Consider the following 20,228-nt stretch of genomic DNA (forward strand, 5'->3'; position numbering starts at 1 on the left):
AAACTCAGGGTAGCCTCTGAGGTAGGAGAGCCTGGCTTTAGGATTAAACCTTGCCTTTCTCAGTGTTTGCAGACATCTCACTCCTGTGGGCTCAGTGCATTGTGAACTGCCCTGTTTCAAAGCCCGGAGCAGCCAGTCGGGCACTTGGCTGAATCTGTTGCAGTTGTCATAGGGTCATACTTCAGGGATAACGGTGCTGGCAGCTAAACCCCATGAATTAGTCAAAATAGAGTGTTTGGGTGTTGGAGTAATCTTTTGTAGGCTTTTAAAAACATTGTTTGATCATGCAGTGTGTTGATCTTTCAATAAAATCTTCATTAAATCCACCCATTCCTTGCAGTTTTTTTACTTCTGTTTGCCTTTGTCACACTTTCTTTCCTGGATTATCATTCATTAGCTTCTCCAAAGAGATTAACAGTTCCTTAAAACAGGATCATGTGCATTCTGGTGTTCTGCGTGAAAGCGGAACTGGAGAGCAGAGAAGCCACAGGATCCCTATAGAAATTTGAAGACAATTTTGATACTCTAGTCCACTCAAAAATCTGCTGATACTGTAATGTTTTTTCCCTTGCCAGGACCCTCCTTGCCTGGTGTCATTTCTTGAGGTCTCCTGGGATGAGATTAGTCTAAAACAACAAAGTAGCCAGATGTCTGGTTCTGAGAGCATCCCAGAGGCCAGGGTATGGTAGGCAACAGTAATCGCTTGGGGCTGAAGATCAAAGATACCTGAGAATTACTTATGGGCACATACTATGTGTCATTCCCATTATTAACAGTCTGAGAAAATTTGTATCCCTAATTAACCCTTTTGTTGGTTAAATTTTCTTGCCAGTACAGTCTTGTCTGTAATAACTATTTGTTCTTTTGGGTACTGTTACGAAAGTACGTTTGGTTTTTTTTAAAATGTAAATATAATATACTCATAGTAGCAAATTTATGTAACCCATGCAGATCCCTTTTATCATTTGTAAATGTCGGAAATTAGCATGGGTTTTTTTGTTTACTGTGCTGTCCTTAGCACTTGTGTTATTCCTATCCAGAACTGTGTCAGTAAGAATAGTTAACTTGTCAGGGTAGTGGTTTTAGTTCATTGCTTCATAATCTAAACTGAATTAGAATCTAATCCCAGAGACAGGATGTCGGCACATCACTGCTTTTTCCCCATATTGATACTTCTAATGAAATGCTAATTAATATTTTTTAGTGATCAACGCTTGTTTGCATTATATACTCTGAAATAACAAACTAAGATTGTAAGTGCTGTCTCTGAATTCTTGTAGTGCTTTTAGAATGTGGGGCTTCTGGTGAAAGAAAAACCTGATTGCAGCCTTCTGTGCTTTTTTAAAATTTTGTTTTCCAGATGAAAATATCAAGATTTTGAGTGGAATGTGTGTTTTACTAAATGATAACATTGTTTGCTGAAGACTTGGAACAATTTTTCCTAGCCCCTGAATAATAAACTGTAGTTCTTAGACATACCTGTTGTTTATGACTGCTACAATTTCACTTTCTTTAACATGATGTAACATTAATGTGTGGTAAATACTGAATGTGTGTGTTTGAGTGGGAGGGTGTGAGTTTCTGGTCACACTGAATGTATTTGCAGTTTATTGCCTTTATTACGTGTGTTTAACAATTCTAAGATACATTTTTGAGTGAGTAGTGAGTGAGGAAAAGATCCCTGGACTGAATTGATTTATCTCTTTCAGTCTTGACAGTCTCTCTTCAAAACATCTTATTCGATCAAGGAACCCCAAAAGCTGACCTGCCTGAAACTGTATTGTATTTTCACTTTTGACATAGGTGTGCCTGCTGTCTGCATCTGGCCATGACTGATGCTCTATTGTCCCCACCCCAGTTCAGTTGCATACCTCATCAGTCTTGCTGTACACCCAAAGCGGTCTTTAAAAACAAATCAGCATCTAAAGAAATGCGAGGGTAAAGTTTTCTGGTGATGCAGGGTTATTTTTAACCTTTCAGGCCCTATGGCTGTTACTGGGTGTAGCTGTTCATCTTATTAATATTATGAACCTCATTAAAATTTTCATAGGATAGAAACATGTACTGTGCTTCTCAGAGACACAAGAGAAGGGGGAGCTGTGTAGGAGCAGTTCACAGGCAGGAAATAGCTGTTTCCTTATGGGTCTTTGCACTCTGGATTTTGGATCATTTGTTGCCATTCTAGTGCTATAATCTGGGCACAGGGGCCACATGCTGCTCAAAAGATTCTGGCTGGCTGTGAAGAAATCAGCTCTTCATAACATTTAGATTCTGTTTTGCGCAACACTTGTGGGTTGGTTTTTTTCTTACTTTTCCTTCTCAGTTATTCCTCTGGGAGGTGTTGCAGCAGTTTGGGTTGTCTGCACTGCTCTGTTGAAGGTCACAGTCAGAACTGGAATAGGTAAAATCCAGGTGCCCATGAAGTTGTGTCTGCAGAGGCCAGTATAACCTTGTTTTGAGTTACCTCATGCAGGCAGCAAGGTGCTTCCCGTTCAGGTCTTGAATCCATAGCTGAGGTTTTGGGAGAGCACTACTAGATGGAATTGCAACATACCTGGTACAGAAATGCCTTTCACTTTATTCTGCTTTGTTACCTGCCTAGAACTCTTGGAAACAATGCCATAGCGATAAGCAAGAATGTGACACAGTCAGCAAATACTTGAATAGGTGTAGAAGTAGAAGCACTACCATCTCCTTTGTTTCAGGCTGGTAAAACTCATATATGAATTTTGATCACTAGTACACTTCTTCAGTGTAAGTAAAAAGTGTTTAGATCTGAGGTGATGTGGGAGATTCAAATGCAATGCAGGAGCCAAGAAAAGCACTGCAGAACTACTCCCTGGCAGATGTCAGCTCCTTTTTATGTTGAGGGATGAAGTTATGAGATGCTAGTGGTTATTAAACCAGTAATTGGCATTTGGAACTGGTGACATTATTGATATCTTCTGCAATTAGATTGTCCCCCAGTTTCTTGTTCATGTAGCATGTTTTCTTTCTGTACTACAAAATGTCTTAGGGACTTATAAAATGATTCTTTATTTGTATTTAGGGAAAAACAGGCTTTAGAGCAATTCAGGTGCTTGAGTAGACTCCGAAATAGGTGTAAATACCTTATATGAGTGTATTAGGTTAGCATGGCAAGGTTTTGGTAGCAGAATGGCTGCAGGGGTGGCTTCCATGAGAAGCTGCTAGAAGCTTCTCCAACGTCCAATGGACCCAATGCCAACCAGCTCCAAGAAGGACCTGCTGCCAGCCAAGGCTGAGCCCATCAGCGACAGTGGTAGCACCTCTGGGGTGATGTATTTAAGAAAGGGAGAAAAAACAGCTGTGCCGTTGCAGGTGGAGAAAGGATGAGAATATGTGAGAGCAACACCCCTGCAGACCCCAAGGCCAGTGCAGAAGGAGGGGAGGAGGAGCTCCAGGCCCGGAGCAGAGATTCCCCTCCAGCCCGTGGTGCAGCCCGTGGTGAGGCAGCTGTGCCCTGCACCCACAGAGGTTGTGATGGAGCAGAGACCCACCTGCAGCCCGGGGAGGGCCCCACGCCAGAGCAGGGGGATGTGCCCGAAGGAGGCTGTGACCCCTGGGAAGCCCACGCTGGAGCAGGCTCCTGGCAGGGCCTGTGGGCCCGTGGGGAGAGGAGCCCACGCTGGAGCAGGTTTGCTGGGGGGACTTGTGACCCCGGGGGGGACCCACGCTGGAGCAGTCTCTTCCTGAAGGATGGCACCCCGTGGGAGGGACCCACGCTGGAGTAACATGAAGAACTGCATCCCATGGGAAGGACTCACGTTGGAGGAGTTCGTGGAAGACTGTCTCTGGTGGGAAGGACCCCACGCTGGAGCAGGGGAGGAGTGTGAGGAGGAAGGAGTGGTAGAAGCAACATGTGATGAATTGACTGCAGCACCATTCCCCATCCCTCTGCACCACTGTGAGGGAGGAGGTAGAGAAAACCTGGACTAAAGTTAAGCCTAGGAAGAAGGGAGGGATGAGGAGAAGGTGCTGTTTTGTTTTATTTCTCATTACCTTTCTCTGATTTGATTGATAATAAAGTAAATCAATTTTTTTCCTGAAGTTGAGTCTGTTTTGCCTGTGACGGTAATTGGTGAGTGATCTCCCTGTCCTTATCTTGACCCACAAGCCTTTCATTATATTTTTTTCTCCCCTGTCCAGCTGAGGAACAGGAGTGATTGAGCAGCTTTGGTGGGACCCTGGCGTCCAGCCAAGGTCAACCCACCACAACAAGCTGAATAAATTTGAGTACATTAAGGTGTTATGTTGCATATTAATGAATACTGTTTCATTCTGGGTACTTCCATTACAAGAGAGTCTCTATGAATTTGAAATAACTTCTGTAAAGGAAAAAAATATAGAAACTAAAGGGACTGCCTCCTACAGATCTGTGGGAGCAGTGTTCTCTAGTTAGGGCTGATGGGCACCTAGAGGCTGCAGGGTCATATTTGTTCTACTGGTAGAGCTATGAATGGAAGAAGACAGTTGTTTGTTGTACTAAGGTACTCCTCTCTGGTATTTAGTGATAAAATCATAGGAACTGTGCTGTCAAAGAGCAAGAGCTCTTGTAAGAGCAAGTCAGGAAGTGCAAGTCTTGCAAAAGAAAATAAAGTTGTGGTTGAATTGAAGGATAAATTAAGGAAATTAAAATACATCATCAGCATGGACCTAATAGTTTGTTACTTCAAGGAAATATGTGGGGTTTTTTTTATAATGATGTTGTCATATGAAATATATTTTAAACAACATGTCTATATTTTCTTCCATACTGCAACTTTTATATTTAGTAATTTCAGGTGTGTTCGCTATTTTAGACAGCCCCTCACAACCAGAGTGCAGCCTGTATCAGAAGCTTAAGCCACAGCTTCCCTTTTACTTATCTGAGACATTGCAATGTTCTGACCTTGGGCTGTGTAAAATCAAATTAAAAAATCTCCAATTGAGTTAATTCAGATATGGACCTGATCTAAGATCATGCCATGAAATAAAAGAAAAATCTGTATTTCCATTCACAAGTTTATTTTCATTCACATGTTCTAGTCACAACACTTGAATTAATAGAATGATGAATGTAAGTAACATTGCAGCTTTCTGTTGTCATCTGCTGGCAACGTGTCTGTAAGCACAAAACCTTCACCTCCAACAGCAAAAGCTACTTCATGACTTGATTATACTCAAACTCTTGGTATAGAATTCTTGCTGTTGAATTTCTGGTTTCCCAGCAGGTCTGGTACAACTTGCCATTACTTTTTGACCTGTAGTTTGGAGAAGCAAAGTAATGAATTAGATCAAACCTCTAGAAAACTCAGAGTATTCAGAGGATTTTTCTTCTAATCTTTTGTAATTAAAAATGTCAGCTCCTTTTCCTGGTTTATGGATAATTGAAGTAATTTATATTTAGAGGTGTTGAAGGAGAAAAACTGTAGTTAATGTTCCAAGTGCTACTCAATTTTATGTCACCAATGTGATGGTAATTGGCTTGTGGTGCTAAAGGAGATGCTTGGAAGGATCAGGAGATAGTTGACAAGGCTTTTTCCTCTCAAAATTGCAGGTCCTAAAAGTCTAAATCTAAGCCATAATAGATATATGAGCTTGTGTCTGTGTAAGAAGACTCTTGACTATATTAAAATATTTAGCAAACCCCTAGGTTATCCTAGTGTTTTATTGGTGACCCTGTGACCTAGAATAAATTCAATGCAAAGGGCTATTTTAACTGCACCCTCCCTTCCCAGTTCAGAGGGGCATGCTGCTAACAAGTTATCATGACTGGTGGCAGAAGAGAATGTCTATGTTGTGAAAATTAATTGCTTGTAAGCAATTTTTAAAAAATGTGTAATGATATTTATAATGTATAGTTTTTGTTACCATTATGTAGTCAAGGAAAAGTAATAGGCAGAACTTCTGTAATGGTTGCTTTCTAAGGTATTTAAATTATATAGCTTGCGTTATTTTACATGGTCTTTCTCTGACAGACTATTGTGACATGGATTGCTATGCATTACACTTCTTTGTACTGGTAACATAACAACCAAGCATTTAAAATAAAACAAGAAATTGCTTCTGAATATTTCCTTCTTTGAGAGGGCTAGATAAATGAAAATTAATGAGGTTAGGGAAATTTTGCTTCACAAGTGATCAAGTAAATCTGGCTTTGCACAGTCTGCAAAACATTATTTTAATAAGACTGTATTAAATTTCTTTTTTGCCTTCCGTTGTTAAGGGGAATTAGAGAATATGTATTTTTTAATGAAATTAAAACTTGTATTAGCAGTAAAGGCTTTTTTTCCTAGTAGTCTTTGGAGATTGTCTTGTATAACATGAAGAAAATGTATCTTTTTAAGTACCTGAGCTTGTACTCTGTACAAACAGCATATATACTGTAAATAAAAGGGTTTGTAAGAGAACCGTGTTAAAATACACTGCATAATAAATGTGAACCTTTTTTTTTTAAGGACTTAATAGAAGGGACATGCAAATTAGTATTCTGAGTTGTAGTTTGCTGCCCAAAGCATTTGACATGTGGGACTATTTCTCAGATATTAAGAAATGTTAGTTGGGAAGAGTAGTAGTACGATTATAAGCCTTCTCTAAACTGGATGGTTTCATGGGTCTTGTATCTGAAACCAGTAGTATATGGTGTTTCTTGGAAATTTCTTCTATTTGTGTTTGTACAGCTGAAACCTTGTCATGGACTCTACATCTTGATCAGTAGCCAGTGGTGACAGGCCATATACCAAAGATTGTAAAAGAGCTTTTCTGCTGAAAATCCTCCAGTGTTGCCAATCCCGGAAAGGATAAGCAAGCCAACCCCAGACTGGTTTCTGTGGATGGCATGACACAGAAATAACAAAGGCATGTGTCCACCTTTTTGTGTTTTCCTGCTCTTTCTTTGAGGGGAAAAACCCAGAGGAGATAGGTAGGGCTGAAAGTTGCACCTGGAGAGCGGTGCAATTTTGTTTCAAGGTCTGGTTCCTGCTGGCAGCAGCAGTACATGCTGTTAAAACCCCCATACTCCCCAGAAGTGAAGAAGGTAAGGAGCGAGTCCGTTGGAAATGGCGCATCAAGGTACATTCAAATCGTAAATAAGGACAGGCAGCAGGTACGTTAAGCAGACATGGAAAAATGGATGTGTGTCTTTTGTGGGAAGGTAATTGGGCACCGGGGCTTGGCAGGAGCCCGTACGATGGTGGCGGGGGCCACTGCCACAGGTTGATGGGCAGGTGATCCGGCGGCTTCCACCCGGGCGGCGCAGGAGGCCTACCTAATATGCTGTCTGCCCTGAGGGCCTGGGGGAGCACAGTTGGATTATTATGTTAATGCCTGAGCCTGCTGCCCTCTTCCTATCCCAGCTGGGCTCCCTGTTGTTAGGAACTGCTTTGCTCTGACAGTGGAGTAATATACTTCATGATTGAAAGGGCAAAGGGGCTCGCAAGAAAAAAGAGCAGGCCTGCACAGATATGTAAATGAAGGGGGGAAGGCCGTAGGAGGGTTTGCGGGTAAGTGCGGATAGAAAGTTTATTAGGAAATGAGTAATATAAATCTGCTAATTGAATTGTTATTTACAAGTCCCATTTCCTGATTTGTTTCTTTCTGCATTACCCCCTCTAATGCTGATGTACAGTGAATTTGAAGTGCTTACCAAAGCAGGCACTTAGGTTGATTTATTTTAAACCGAGGTGCTATAATACACTGGTACCAGTGTACAATGCTGACAATGGTGTATTTTTCAGGACTTTGATTACTGTTTCATGCTCTGCTGCTATATTGCTACACTCCAGCTTACAGTGGTGATATGATTCTTTTATATATTGTAGATAAGTATATCACTCTGAATTTTGTTGATACTTCCACAAGAGTAGGAGATAGATACAGATTACAGACATGTATTTGTTACGGTGTTAGAGCAAATTGAACTTTGATTCAACGAGATGGTGACTGTGTTGTGATATTTTTCTGAGGTCCTTTCTGCAGTAGAATTGAGTAAATAGTGACTTGGTTCTAGAATGAATGTGAGAGATGAAAATCTGTTCCATAAACAGATTTCTTTTTTTTTCCCTATGATAATATGACCTAGTATACAGAATCTTTTTCTACGTTTTATCAAGCTTCTCTCAGTGGCAAAACTTGAAATGCCAGCCAGACGTGATTTTTGACATCCTTATTTGTCTGTTTTACCCCCAAAGTGCTGATCACAGACTCCTCAAAGAAATAGCTGTTAAATTAAACTTTTTAAAGTGAGAGCTGTTTATATGAAATGCAGCTAGTGTGTCAGATATAAAGTTGCTTGATATGTTTGATAGGTGACATGCTTTTCTTGTACATTTAGCTGGTACTTGGTGTTTTAAGATGAGATTTCTGATTGTTTCTAGTGTATACAGTGGCTTTTTCTACTCTTCGCACCTTTGTTTGCATTTCCCAATTCCGTTCCTTAGCTTTGTGTTTACAGATTGCTACTCTGAATTGCTATTAAGAAGGTGTGTCCTCTTGGCATTGGGACCTTCTGCTCTGCAGGAAAGTTGGCAGCTCTCCCACTTTTGACCTGGTAGTCATGAATATACTTCTTATGCAGTCTTGTCCACTTATGTATCATAGAGAATCTTATGTTACCCAAAGTACTTTAAGGTGGAAAAGAATTCTGGATCTAGATTGCTTCTGCAAATTTAGTTTCATCTGACTCCGTAGATACAGGATATTCTGGGATTAAATGGCGTGACAGTACAATTTTGCTTCCACGTCTCTTGTCTCATTGGGTGCCCATGATGAATAACTGTCACAGAATAGGTAATAGCAGTATCTAGTAGCAGTTAGCAGTAGCAGTTTGGCTGGAGCCTTTGTACTTAACACAAAATTACTGATTTCTTTATTGACTTCTCCTTGGAGTTCTTTGTGGGCAAACTGGAATGCATTGGCCTTGTCTCTACAGTTTATCAGTAAGATCAGAAATGGTTTTAACTACAAAACGCTGGACAATAGACACATTGTTATAAAATAAGTGTTTTTTGGGTGAAGGAGTTTTTTCCAATAATTACGTTTTTCTTTTTCTTTCATATTGTAACCTATTTTTTATGTAACTGCTTTAGAAATATGGAACTTGGGCTATTAACCATGTTGAGTTAAGAGCTTTTCCATTCTTCCCTGCTACCCCGTGTATGCAATTTAGACTTTGTAGAAATGTTTGCACTTTCTTTCAGGAAAGTCTGTGTGTAAATATTTTGTTGTGGATCAGGTTTGTTCAGTTTTGCAAATAAATCATTTTTACATCATCCACATTTTTCAGTGTAACATAGGTGTTCTGTGCTTTAATTTCTCTTGATAAACTGATCTCCCTGGCTGTGTCTTCTCAGTGCATCATAAGAATTTAATAACTGCTGCATTGTGGACCAGCTGAAAAGCTTTGTGCAGCAACAAACATGGACAGAGGCCATCTTCCACTAGGCATGAGAGCAATTCAGCTGAAAGCAGCAAAATACCAAAATGAAATGGTTAAAAAAGAAAATTTCCATCATTGTATGAGAAATAGTGAATCTGGAGGTGGGTGGAACTTGGGTTTAAAGCAAATGTTTAAATACTGGAATATCCCTTATGTTGGATATTCCAGTTTTCAGCCAACTCTGAATGCAAATGGAAACCATAGAAGCTCAGTGAACGCTGCCACAAAGAGCATGTTCAATGCAGATGGCAAGTTTGTGACCTTTTGCAGTAAAACAAGCTGGTGCATTTCTTAGGCTTGCACCCAGCGCAGCTCTTGGTGAGACTCTGCGCTCTGCAGAACGTGATCAGAATTCTGTACATGAAACATGTAGGTGTTTTAACGTTTTCTCTCCACCTTTTCTTGAGAGAAGTAGTGGTTATATAGTATTTTATTCTGTTAGAGAGTAAAGTAAATTACTTCAAGGAAGTAATAAAAATATCTTTAATTTAGTTGAGTCACTATGTATTTTATATGTATGTTTATGTAATAAATATATATATCTGTGAATGACAATTCCAAAGAACAGTTTCAGCATTTTTGTAGTTCGTGATGTACTCCTACTGCTAGCCAAGTAGTTGCGAAATCAAGTCCCTGACCTAGACTTGATTGGCATTTGCATATTAATCCTTGCACTTTAATGAAGATTAGCCCCCCTACCCTACCCCCTTTGGATTAGAGGGTATGGCAGTCCTCTTGGAAAATGGGGGCAACAAGCTGATTGGAATTTAAAGATGTTTTGGGCACGCTTCAAAAGAAGGGTGGTGGTAAATACCAATATTGTAGTTAATTTGTTTTCAGAGAAAAAAAGCTTGGAGCATTAGTGGTTACTGATCCACTGCTGATCTCCTTGGGCAAATTTGGGGGACATGTAATGTGTAAAGATGTGCATGTATGCACTTTCTTACTCTGTGTATGTGTAACCTATATAATTCATATAACATATGAATTGCTAATTTACATAACAGAAGTATCAGAGCAGCATTTGAAAGAATGCAGTTGCATGTGTCAAGATTGTTCCTTTTTTACCTTCAGGCAGTGGCTATAGTGCTGGTCTCTTCTTTATAGTATGCTACCTTCTCTTTCTACCACAGCCACAATATTGCAGCATGAAGAGCTTTGACTGGATTTATAAAAAGGGAATTTCCAGTACTGTAGAATACTGGCTCATATTAAAGCCTAACCTTTGGGCTAGGTTAAAAAAAAAAAAAAAAAGTAATTGTACTTCTTTGAGATATGGACAGACATTTGTTGATGAGATGAAAATCTCATTTTTTTAACTGACCTGTGACACATTCTGACATGAGGTAGGGGTTCATGGATCTGGGCAGTGGGCCACTTTTCATTTGACAAAGCTGGTACTTCAGCCAGCCTTCCCATGCTGTGACCTTGCTTGCACTAGTGTTTTATTTCCCATCTCCTGGCACTATACAACTAATAGTGAAGTTGTTTCCTGTGGTAGTGGTGACAGGGGCTTTAATAACAATGCCATTCTGAGCTGGTTTGGATGACATAGGAGTTAAAATGTCTGATTCTGCTACTAACTGCCCAGAAAGCAATATGACGGTGGGATGTTTATAGAAAAATAGTGGTGCAGGCACAGCCTTACAGTTAATGCAAAGGGCACCTTTTAGAAAGTGGCCTTGTGCTTTCATTTCACTTCAGCAGGGAAGTAATACTCTTTGGAGTTAGGGGATGCATTGTTTAACTAGACCTCTAATCATGTTATGGATGATGTGTCTCCAGGAGAATCAGGGGACAAGACCTTTAAGTGTTTTTATCACAGCTTAAGATCTCAGAAAATGTGAACTTAAATAAAAGTATGTTTGGGAGGTTGTTATTGCTCTGTATCCTTCTGAGGATACCTTGTACAGTAATTTTTTTTTTTTTTTTTTTGAGAGAAAGTCACTTACAGTTATGAAGTGTTTGACCATAACAGAGGATCAAGTTGACAGAGTTACGTGTGTGCTGCTGTTCAGCTGAGCCTGCTTTATTAAATCATGGTTCAGCAGTCCATTGGTTTTGGTGCGAGAGCTAGTGTCTTCACTGCTAAGGTAATAAGCCTTGAGTTGCTAACAAATGCATGATATGCATAAGGTTTGTGGGTAGTTTTCATACCAAAATGTCAGTGACTGGTTAGATTCTTTCCTTTTTGCCCTTTAATTGTGTAGTATAGCATGTTTTTTTTCCACAGGTCAAATGTATGGCTGCTAAGGCTTATACTTAACAGGATGCAAGTAGAAGGGGGAAATTGCCTTCTGTTTCTCCATGTCTAGGAGAATTATGGAAATGGGCTTTCCATTTGAGGAAAAATACATATGAAGAGTTTGGCTATGTGCCTTCTCAGGAACCCAGAGCTTTTTGGCGTGACAGAGACGTATGAACATTGTGGAAGAGTAGGTTGGATGCTAGAGCATGAAGTTTACTGATAGTTATGCACATATGTACTTATCATGAGAAAGCATGTTTTGCTACGAGTCTGTCGGCTTTAAATCACTTCTTGCTTGAATGTTTACACTGGCACTGGGCAGGAATCTCAATATTTGCATTTACAGTTTTTAAGTAGAGGAGAGAAAAAGTGAAACTGCCTCTGTTTATTCATGTTGGTGTTCAAAACTCCACTGTAGATGTGGAGGTTACTGCCCCATTGGGGGTGGGTGACATAGGAGCCAACACTGCAAGGCCCTGTGTCTCATGAGTGTGATTTTTGTGTGTTGTGCTTAAGCTACAGGTTCAGTGTACCACTGGGCTCGGGCTATGGCTGGTCAAGGACTGCCCTCCAGAACTCCTTTGAGTCGTGGTGGTTGCTCACTGTAGAGAGAAGTTGACACTTCTGATGAGAGGAAAGAAAGTTGGATAGTTTTCTTTCTCTGTCTCAGTACTGCTGAAACTATTGGTGAAACAGAAATCCTGCAGTGGAGAGCACCGCATACACTAAGTAAGTGTGTCTTAAAAGCCTGCCTTTTGACATCCTTTTGATGGATGGTTTTGTATTTGTAAATATTATTACCAACAGGCGGTGATGGTTATGAGGAACTACAAAAATGGAGGAGTGAAAGAACTGATTTTCAGCAGAAAGAACTTGGCTAGTACGAAGCAGGAGGCAATAACTCTCTGCCAGCAGAGCCCCCAGCTTGTTTCCTTGCACTGCTTGTGGCAGAATGCTGAGCCTGGCTGAAGCAGCACAAACTTGTACTCAGGTGATGGCAACCTCTGCCAGCCCAAAACAAATCTGTAGCATGTGCTGCTTTGTATCCATGGCCAACAAGGTGTTTTAGAGGACATCATTCTCTGGATGACATTCCCCCGCAGAAAAGCAAACAAATAGCCTATTAGTTATCCTGTTTTCATTTTCTGGTGCCTCTTCAGTGTCATTTCCATAAAACTGATGGTTATTGTACATGGTTGAAATAAAGAAATGTTTTCATATTGTCAGCACAGCTCTAGAGGCAGGTTGGAGATTAGGTGATATCTTTTTCACAGTCAACAAACTGCTGGAACACAGAGAACATGGCAGTGGATAAAACCATAATCCCCTCCATGTTTTAGTGGGTTTTCCTCTGGTGTTCTGGCTGGGGTTTCCTTTGTTGGTGGGTGTAGGTTTGTTGGGTTTTTTTTGAGGGGGGTGGTGGTGGTGGTGGGCTTGGTTTTTTTTAAGAGGATAAGGTTATGTGTACAGTTCTACCCCACTAAAAAGATTAAGAGTAATTCCATATTTTTAAGAGAGTTTTTGAACATGAGTTCACAGTTTTATAAGATTTCTTTACACTAAAAACTTAGTTTTTATCAAAGTCCTTTGTGTGTTTGGTTTTTTGAATTTGTGGGGGGTTTGTGTTAGTTTTGGGGGGGTGGCTTTTTGTCTGTTTGGTTGGGGTTTTTTAAAAATCTAATACCATTGTTGAGGTGCCCTATCACATATACAACACAAGGGGCCAAATTCATGTGTCAGATGCATACTACAACTTCTGTTGAATTCAATATGGAGTGTACATACATCTGCAAGAGTCAAATCTAGTCCCTGTTTGTTTCTCAAAGATGATGCTGAAGTGTTAAAAAGGCCTGTGCTTTGCCTTTGAGGGGGCGACTACACAGCTAGAGATTTTGTTGAGCAGTTAAGTCTACCTCTTTTATTTTTGCCATGCTGTAGCAGGATTTTTATATGCATTTTAACAGTTATTTAAGAGTCCCCATATGCTTAGAAAAGAATCTGAATATATGTGCCTTTTTTAAAGCTGCATCATAACTAGGTTATTCCATCAATACAGTAGAATGACTGGGAGCTGCAGTTGGAACAATATGTAAAAATACAGCTTGTAAAAGATTTCCTTTATTAACTGTCATCATCCACAGAATATATGTTCAAATAAACGTTGTGTAATAACTAAATTTGAGATTAATAGGTCCCTTAAGAAACAGCGAAGTCATTCAGGATAGTCAGTGAAAAATAGCCTGTAAGACTGTAACATGCACATATTGTCCTGCTTACATGCTCTCTCTGGTGTCATTCCCATTTATCAATGTCGGCAGGCTCTGTTCTCATTAAAACACTCTTGCACAAAAGCAACTTAATTTTCTTAAGAGAAGAGGACACCTGATTCAATTTAGTCCTCAAAACCAGGAACTTGAATATATATATTTTTTTTCCTGTCTGAACTCAGATGAATAGTTATGAACAGCAACACAGATTAAACCTTATTAGGTATATTTATATTCTGTTTGCAGTAACAGTGCTATGGCAAATAGCTTTCTACAGAGCTGTAACATCTTATTAATGGAAACAGCAGTTAAGACATGAGCTGCGGTAACACTCACATGAGATTTTATTTTTAAATAGGAGATTGAAGGAGTTGTTTAAAGGGACTCTGCCTACTCATTCAAGCTACTTCTGACGTCCTGCCTTCTTCTTCCACCTTCTCGAACTACACTGATGTCTTTGGGTAGATAAAATTTCTTTTTCTGTCCTGTTTGGTCAAACCATTTCCATCACTTCAGTCTTTTTTTTTATTTATTTATTTTTAATTTTTTTATTTTTTTTGCTTTCTTCTCCTCATTAAATAGGAGACCTAGATCTATTAAATGGACACTCTAATATGTTATATTACCACATTGTGTTCTCTGCCCTCTATGGCTTAATCCTGCAGTAGTACTGCTAGAGTCCTTGTCTTTCTCCAACTTTCTATTCTCCTGGGTTGTCCTCTCTTCTCATTGTGCCATGTGTGTTAAACAGGATATTTAGTCTTATGCCTGGTACTTGAGCTGTATATCCCACTAGTGCATGTCTGAAAATGATAAGGTTTTAACTGCAGTTAACTGCAGGCATACACAGAGCAAGCAGCTTTGTATGATGTCCAAGCCGCTTCCTTCTGAGATGTTTTGAGGCTGTTCAGCTTCATTACTCTGCATCTGTAGCCTTGGCCCTGGAACGTCCTTTCCACAGAGTGGGGATGACTTGGGGCCAGACAGGTCCTAGTGTGCATTGCACGTACTCGCTCATCTGTGGGGTGCCTGGAGGTAAGCGTAGGGTTAAGTACAGTTAGGAAGGTTATCTCCCTAAAGGCTGCCAAATGACACTCAAGAATCAAACATTTTGGTGTTAAAAAAAGATATACATATTTGCAAAAAAGCCTTTTTTTTTTTTTTTTGTATGGTCCTTGTATAAAGCTGTGAGGCACTGTTGCTTCCCTGTGACTCTGCAGTAAAGGAAATTGTAGTTCCAGTTGAGCTGGAACTTGAATCCTGCTGCTAATGACATAATTGGTTGGTTTTTGACTCAGGTGTTCCAAATGTTGCCAGTGTATCTTTTCCTCTTCTTTAATGTAGTCCTGCTACATTATTATCAAAATATATCTAGTCAAATAAATACCAAGATAATTTAGCTTGATTCCAAAATAAAAGGAAATGGAATGAGTTCAGATTGTATTCTGTATTTGGTATCCTCAAGACATGCTTGTTTGATTTGCTGCCCAGTCACATGTGCTTGAATACTATGTGTACTTGCCACTGAATTTGGGTACCCAGCCATGGGGAAGTGCTCAGCCCCTTGCTTGTGGCTTTGTGTTTTTCTTCTTTCTTTTACTAGCCTTTGTTGCTATGAGGACTGTCTTGGATCTTGTTGCTGTCACTGTTACAAATCTGAGCGATGTTTTCCATACATATATTCCAGGATAAGGGGGGCAATGAAGGTCTGAAGCTTTTTGCTGGACTGGGGTATGGGAGGAGGAAAGTTTCTGTCAAGTACTGCCAGCTAGGTTTCCTTCAGAGGCGAACTGCTTACTTCTCACTTGAAAGTGCTCCAGGCCAGCTGATCCTCCCCAGCAATGCAGACCATTGAGATTGTTCCCTTGAGCCCAGTGGCATACAGAGTTGACTGAAATTGTACCTACTTACTACTAAGTAAATCTGTTGTTTAGTGGAGCTAGTGTGTACTATTTTAAACTCGAGTGGAGATGTACATGCGCTTCTGTAAAGACTACTGGCAATGACTTTTCGTCTTTACATCTGACTTGAATAATTGGTCTGGTTATTACTACTGCTGCTTTTGAATGTGGTCTGACCTTGCATTTCAATACGTGGCTATGCATTTACCTTTTGAAAGGATCTTACCACTGATTTTATAGAGAACTCTCCCCTCACATTGATGGTAAGTGTAATGAACATTTTGCAAGCATGCAAATCTGAACTTGGAGTATTATAAGGACATCTAAATGTTTTCATGTTTTACTGTTTCATTTAAGCTGACTGCAGATAGTCTGATATCTGTTGAAGCACAAAAGGAGCAAACACTAAAAAAAGTTATGTAATAATAGTGACTAATAAATGTTTCAAATAGAAAATGAAGAGCCTAGCTGTATCATGTGTCAGCACTAATGTTTATTTGTATCATCCCTCTAAGGATCTCAGAGTGCTTTTTAAGCAATGAATTAATTTTGACAATGCCCTGTGAGGTATGTAGGCAATATTATCCCTCTTGATAGAAGGGAGTTGGAAGCACAAAGTGTTTAAATTCTACAGGGTCGTGCTACTAGATACGTCTAATTACAGATTGGAGCAGTTGATTCAGTTTATTACCAGTTTGTTTAAGATGAACCAGAATCACAAATTTAAGCCCCAGGTTTGTGGGTATGAGAAAAATTTACTTCTGAGTTTATTTTGCAGGAGAAATGTTTATAAAGAAAACAGCAAATAGAGTAATTGACATGTATAAGTCTTCCCTTACTGAGGCAAATTATCTGAATGATTATATCTTAATTTGTGGTCTTCCTGTTTTGTTTTGGTTTTTTTTTTTTTTTTTTGCTTTTGCTTCTAATGAGTGTTTAATCATGTGCCATGGACTGTTTCAGACACTTTGGAGAAAGAATATTAAAAATTGCAAACTAGTGTACCGTTAGACCAGTTGTGAATTATGACTTTTGCACATGACTGGCTTAATACCTGAAGCATAAAATTTGTCTAAGAATGTTATCCTAGTACCTGTTATATGCTTGAGAATATTAAAGCAAACAAATAAACATAAATCTTCTGGGTGGATCAGGAAGCAAGAAAGAAAACAAATTTGTTGATGGGCAAAATATCACCATCTGGTATCAACACCATAGAACCATCTAGTGGCTCTCCTTACCACCCTTCCAGGTACAGAATTTCTCCTGGAAGGGGAATTGCAGCTTATTTTAAGTAAAAAATGTCATGTCTCTAAATGATCCTTCAATCAGGATTGGGAGCCACCGATGTGGGTAAAACTAGATGCACAGTGTCCTTTTGAGTGTATCGGTTCTGGGCAGCTGCTGCTTTGTTCTTTATATTTTGTTGAAATGGCCAGGAGAACAGTTGAGGGCTCTCTAGCACTAAAGTTATTTCTCTTGCAACAGTAGATGTGGTCTGGCAGGTTCACCTGCACTGTAAGCAGAGCCTGGCCTGAAACCAACTTCTGGTAGGACCAGATATTTTTGAGACAGGAAGAGGTAAGTTTAGCATGTTGGGGAGGGAAGGGCTGCTTTTTATGCTCTATCCATTTCATGTGGACTTCACCAGCTTTCCTGAAGAAGGTGAGTGATACAGTTCTTTGTAGTAGCAGAAATGTAACTATCATTCTGCACACACAATCTGCATGGGGAGGAGGGGACCGTTAAGTTTCCTCCCAGCCTTCTGGTGTGGAAGTGGAGCCCAGATGCTTCTGTCTTTCAGATCTTAACAGTTGATTTCCACTGTTTTATATAGCAAAAACTGTTTTGCAAGAAAAAGATCTGAGTGTGCGTAAAAATGGAAGTCTAGATCCTCCTTCCTGGATCCAGAGGCAGGATGTAATAAAAGGGATCTTTCTGCATCTTTATCAGATTGAAGTGGTCAAATACAATCAGCTTGTGTAAAAGAATGGCACGTGTCCAACAAATACCAAAGAGGCTTGATAAACTTGTGGAGTTTTTAAATATAATGATAATAGAAACTTTAAAAGGGATATATTAACTGATCCTTTGCAGTAAGTTTCTGTGCATGAGTATAATGTGTGTGTCTCTTGCCACATGAAAGTACCAGCTACACAGCTTCAAATACAAGTAGAAAATCCCGATTTAATTCACACTTGTTGAAGATTGTTTTAAGTAGTACTCACTCTTGCTGTGATCTCTGGCAAGAGGAGCTGTTTGGACTCGTGCCTCTTTTTTTTATGTTCAAAAAAGGAATGCTGATGAGGAAGAGGTGTTAAAATATGTTACTGTAGTTTACAACTGTCAACTATAATGTTTTATTTACCTGTATCTATTCAGATGCTCCCTCCGCAGCATGGAGTGCCATATGCCATTGTCCCTGTTAGTAAGCAAGTCAGCAAAGGTTTCCCAGTCTGCATTTGTTTTTGTATTTGGGCCACTGAGGAGCTGCGGTCCAGTGCCATCTTTTATTGATAGGGCCAGCAGAGGAGGAATCTAATGAAATTATCAAAGCTTTGAATTAATTATGAACTTGAATAAGAAAGCTAAGCTCTCTAGAGCCAAGGATCTCATTACCCATTCATTTTCATTGCATCCTCTTATGGAGCAGAAGGCAGGTTCAGCTATAGCTCCTACCCTGATTTTGGACTTTATTCAAACTTCCTAAACTTGCTAGCATCCACTTGTTATTAATCTGCGGCTGGAAGTGTCCAGGGTGATTAACTTGATGATTCTGCTCTAAATCTTCATGTAAATGGTAGATATCCCTCCTCCCTTTCCTCTTACCTTTGCTGTGTGGCTTTTCATCATCAGACTGGCTGCCATACAAGAGTTGCTGTTCTTTCTTGGTAATTGGGGAAAGCTATGCAAGGCTCAAGTTTTAAGTTCCTGGAATTTAATGAGTTAATGTTAAGAAATAATACTACTACCTTATATATCCTGGATATTAGGTAAGCACAAACACATCTAAAGTCATTATCAAAATTACTTATTTTCTTATTTTAAAAGACTGTAGAGTAAAAAGTAATGATCAGACATTTTGGCCTCAGAAGTGTGGGGTGGTTGTTGGTTGTTTTTGTTAGGGGTCTTTTTGTTACTATTTTAAATTAGTTGATGAGACTACATAAACTCCTGAATTTGTCAAAACTTTACTATGATGAACAATTAAATTTGTTTGCTTGCCTGATTAATACTCCATTAAGAATTGTTTAAAATCTATGAAAATGCAGTGTTTCAGTTAAGTCAGATTATATTTATTTTAATTAATAGGTCAATATGTAAAAATGTTCCTGGCAAAGTAGAGCAAAAGCAGTGAGACGAAGCTTCTGTGTGATATTCTTAGTTCTTGTGGATATTCCTCTTAAGTCTACCAGCAAGGATTTTCTCCTCCTGCTTTTGTCTGTTTCAACACATTATTTATGAATGCATAAACTAGAACCTATCAGTCTTCATAAGTTACAGGCCACTGGCAATTTTTTAAGCAGTGGCTAACTGCATAATGGTCTCTGTGTATATGTGTATTTGGAGAATCTAATAGCTTGTTGGGCAGGGGAATAACATTTTGTTCTTGTACTATAGCTATTTTACCATTGGTGATATTTATCTTTTTCTCTCTTCAGGCAGCTGCTATATTTAATTCTGCTTTTGGAAGTTTTTTGGTAAGTAATGCAGTATTTATAGCAAGTGCTTTAATAGTCTTATTTTTAAGAGTATCATTGGTGTGTTTGTATTTTTCACATTAGTGTTGGTGGAATTGTCCTATTTAGCTGGCAAAAACTTGAATCATCTTTCAATTTATGTTACCATGCCATTAAATACAGATATTACGGTTTCTTTTCTTTTTGTTAAACTCTTTAGGAAAGTAGTGAATAAACTGTCTCTGCTCATGGTAAATTAATAATGTGTAAACACATCTTAATTTTCTCCTTAATGGGTTAACAGATTCTATTATTATGCAGATGTTTCAGACATGGGCATCAATATATTGATTTTTCTAATAAGACCATCAAATACTCATTATTTTCTATCAAGAGGCCGTGGATTTTGAAAAGAAAACATGACCCAGCTGATCAGAGAGTAGATGCTAATTTACTCAGTGACTTGTCATTTGTTTAGCATGTTTCACTGTCAGTGAAGCCACTCAGTGTCTCTGAGGAACACACTAAAATAGCTAGATAGGGGGAAGCAATCAATCCAGCTGGAAATATAACTGTTTCTGTAAAAAGCAAAACCAGTATTTGTGGCCTGATAGTCTACAAAGATTCAGAAGAAAACGGTAAAGAGCACTAAGTACATGTATTTATGAAGAAAGGAAGAATAGATTTCTTCTATTG

The 20,228-nt window shown here is 39.3% G+C and overlaps 1 protein-coding gene across 7 annotated transcripts in view; it reads left to right on the forward strand.

Moving 5' to 3' along the window:
• The window catches only part of SLC10A7 (solute carrier family 10 member 7), a 156,711-nt gene that overhangs the window by 35,996 nt on the left and 100,487 nt on the right, over window positions 1-20,228 (forward strand). For 5 of the 7 annotated variants that reach the window (XM_074904987.1, XM_074904984.1, XM_074904980.1 and 2 more), the window contains one exon: window positions 19,515-19,553. The exons of the other annotated variants lie outside the window; for them this stretch is intronic. In XM_074904987.1, coding sequence (XP_074761088.1) covers window positions 19,515-19,553 — 39 coding nt within the window. The remainder of the gene's footprint in view (window positions 1-19,514; window positions 19,554-20,228) is intronic. 7 annotated transcript variants of the gene reach the window in all.

Source organism: Athene noctua, chromosome 4, assembly GCF_965140245.1.
Source record: "Athene noctua chromosome 4, bAthNoc1.hap1.1, whole genome shotgun sequence".
Classification (NCBI taxonomy): domain Eukaryota; kingdom Metazoa; phylum Chordata; class Aves; order Strigiformes; family Strigidae; genus Athene; species Athene noctua.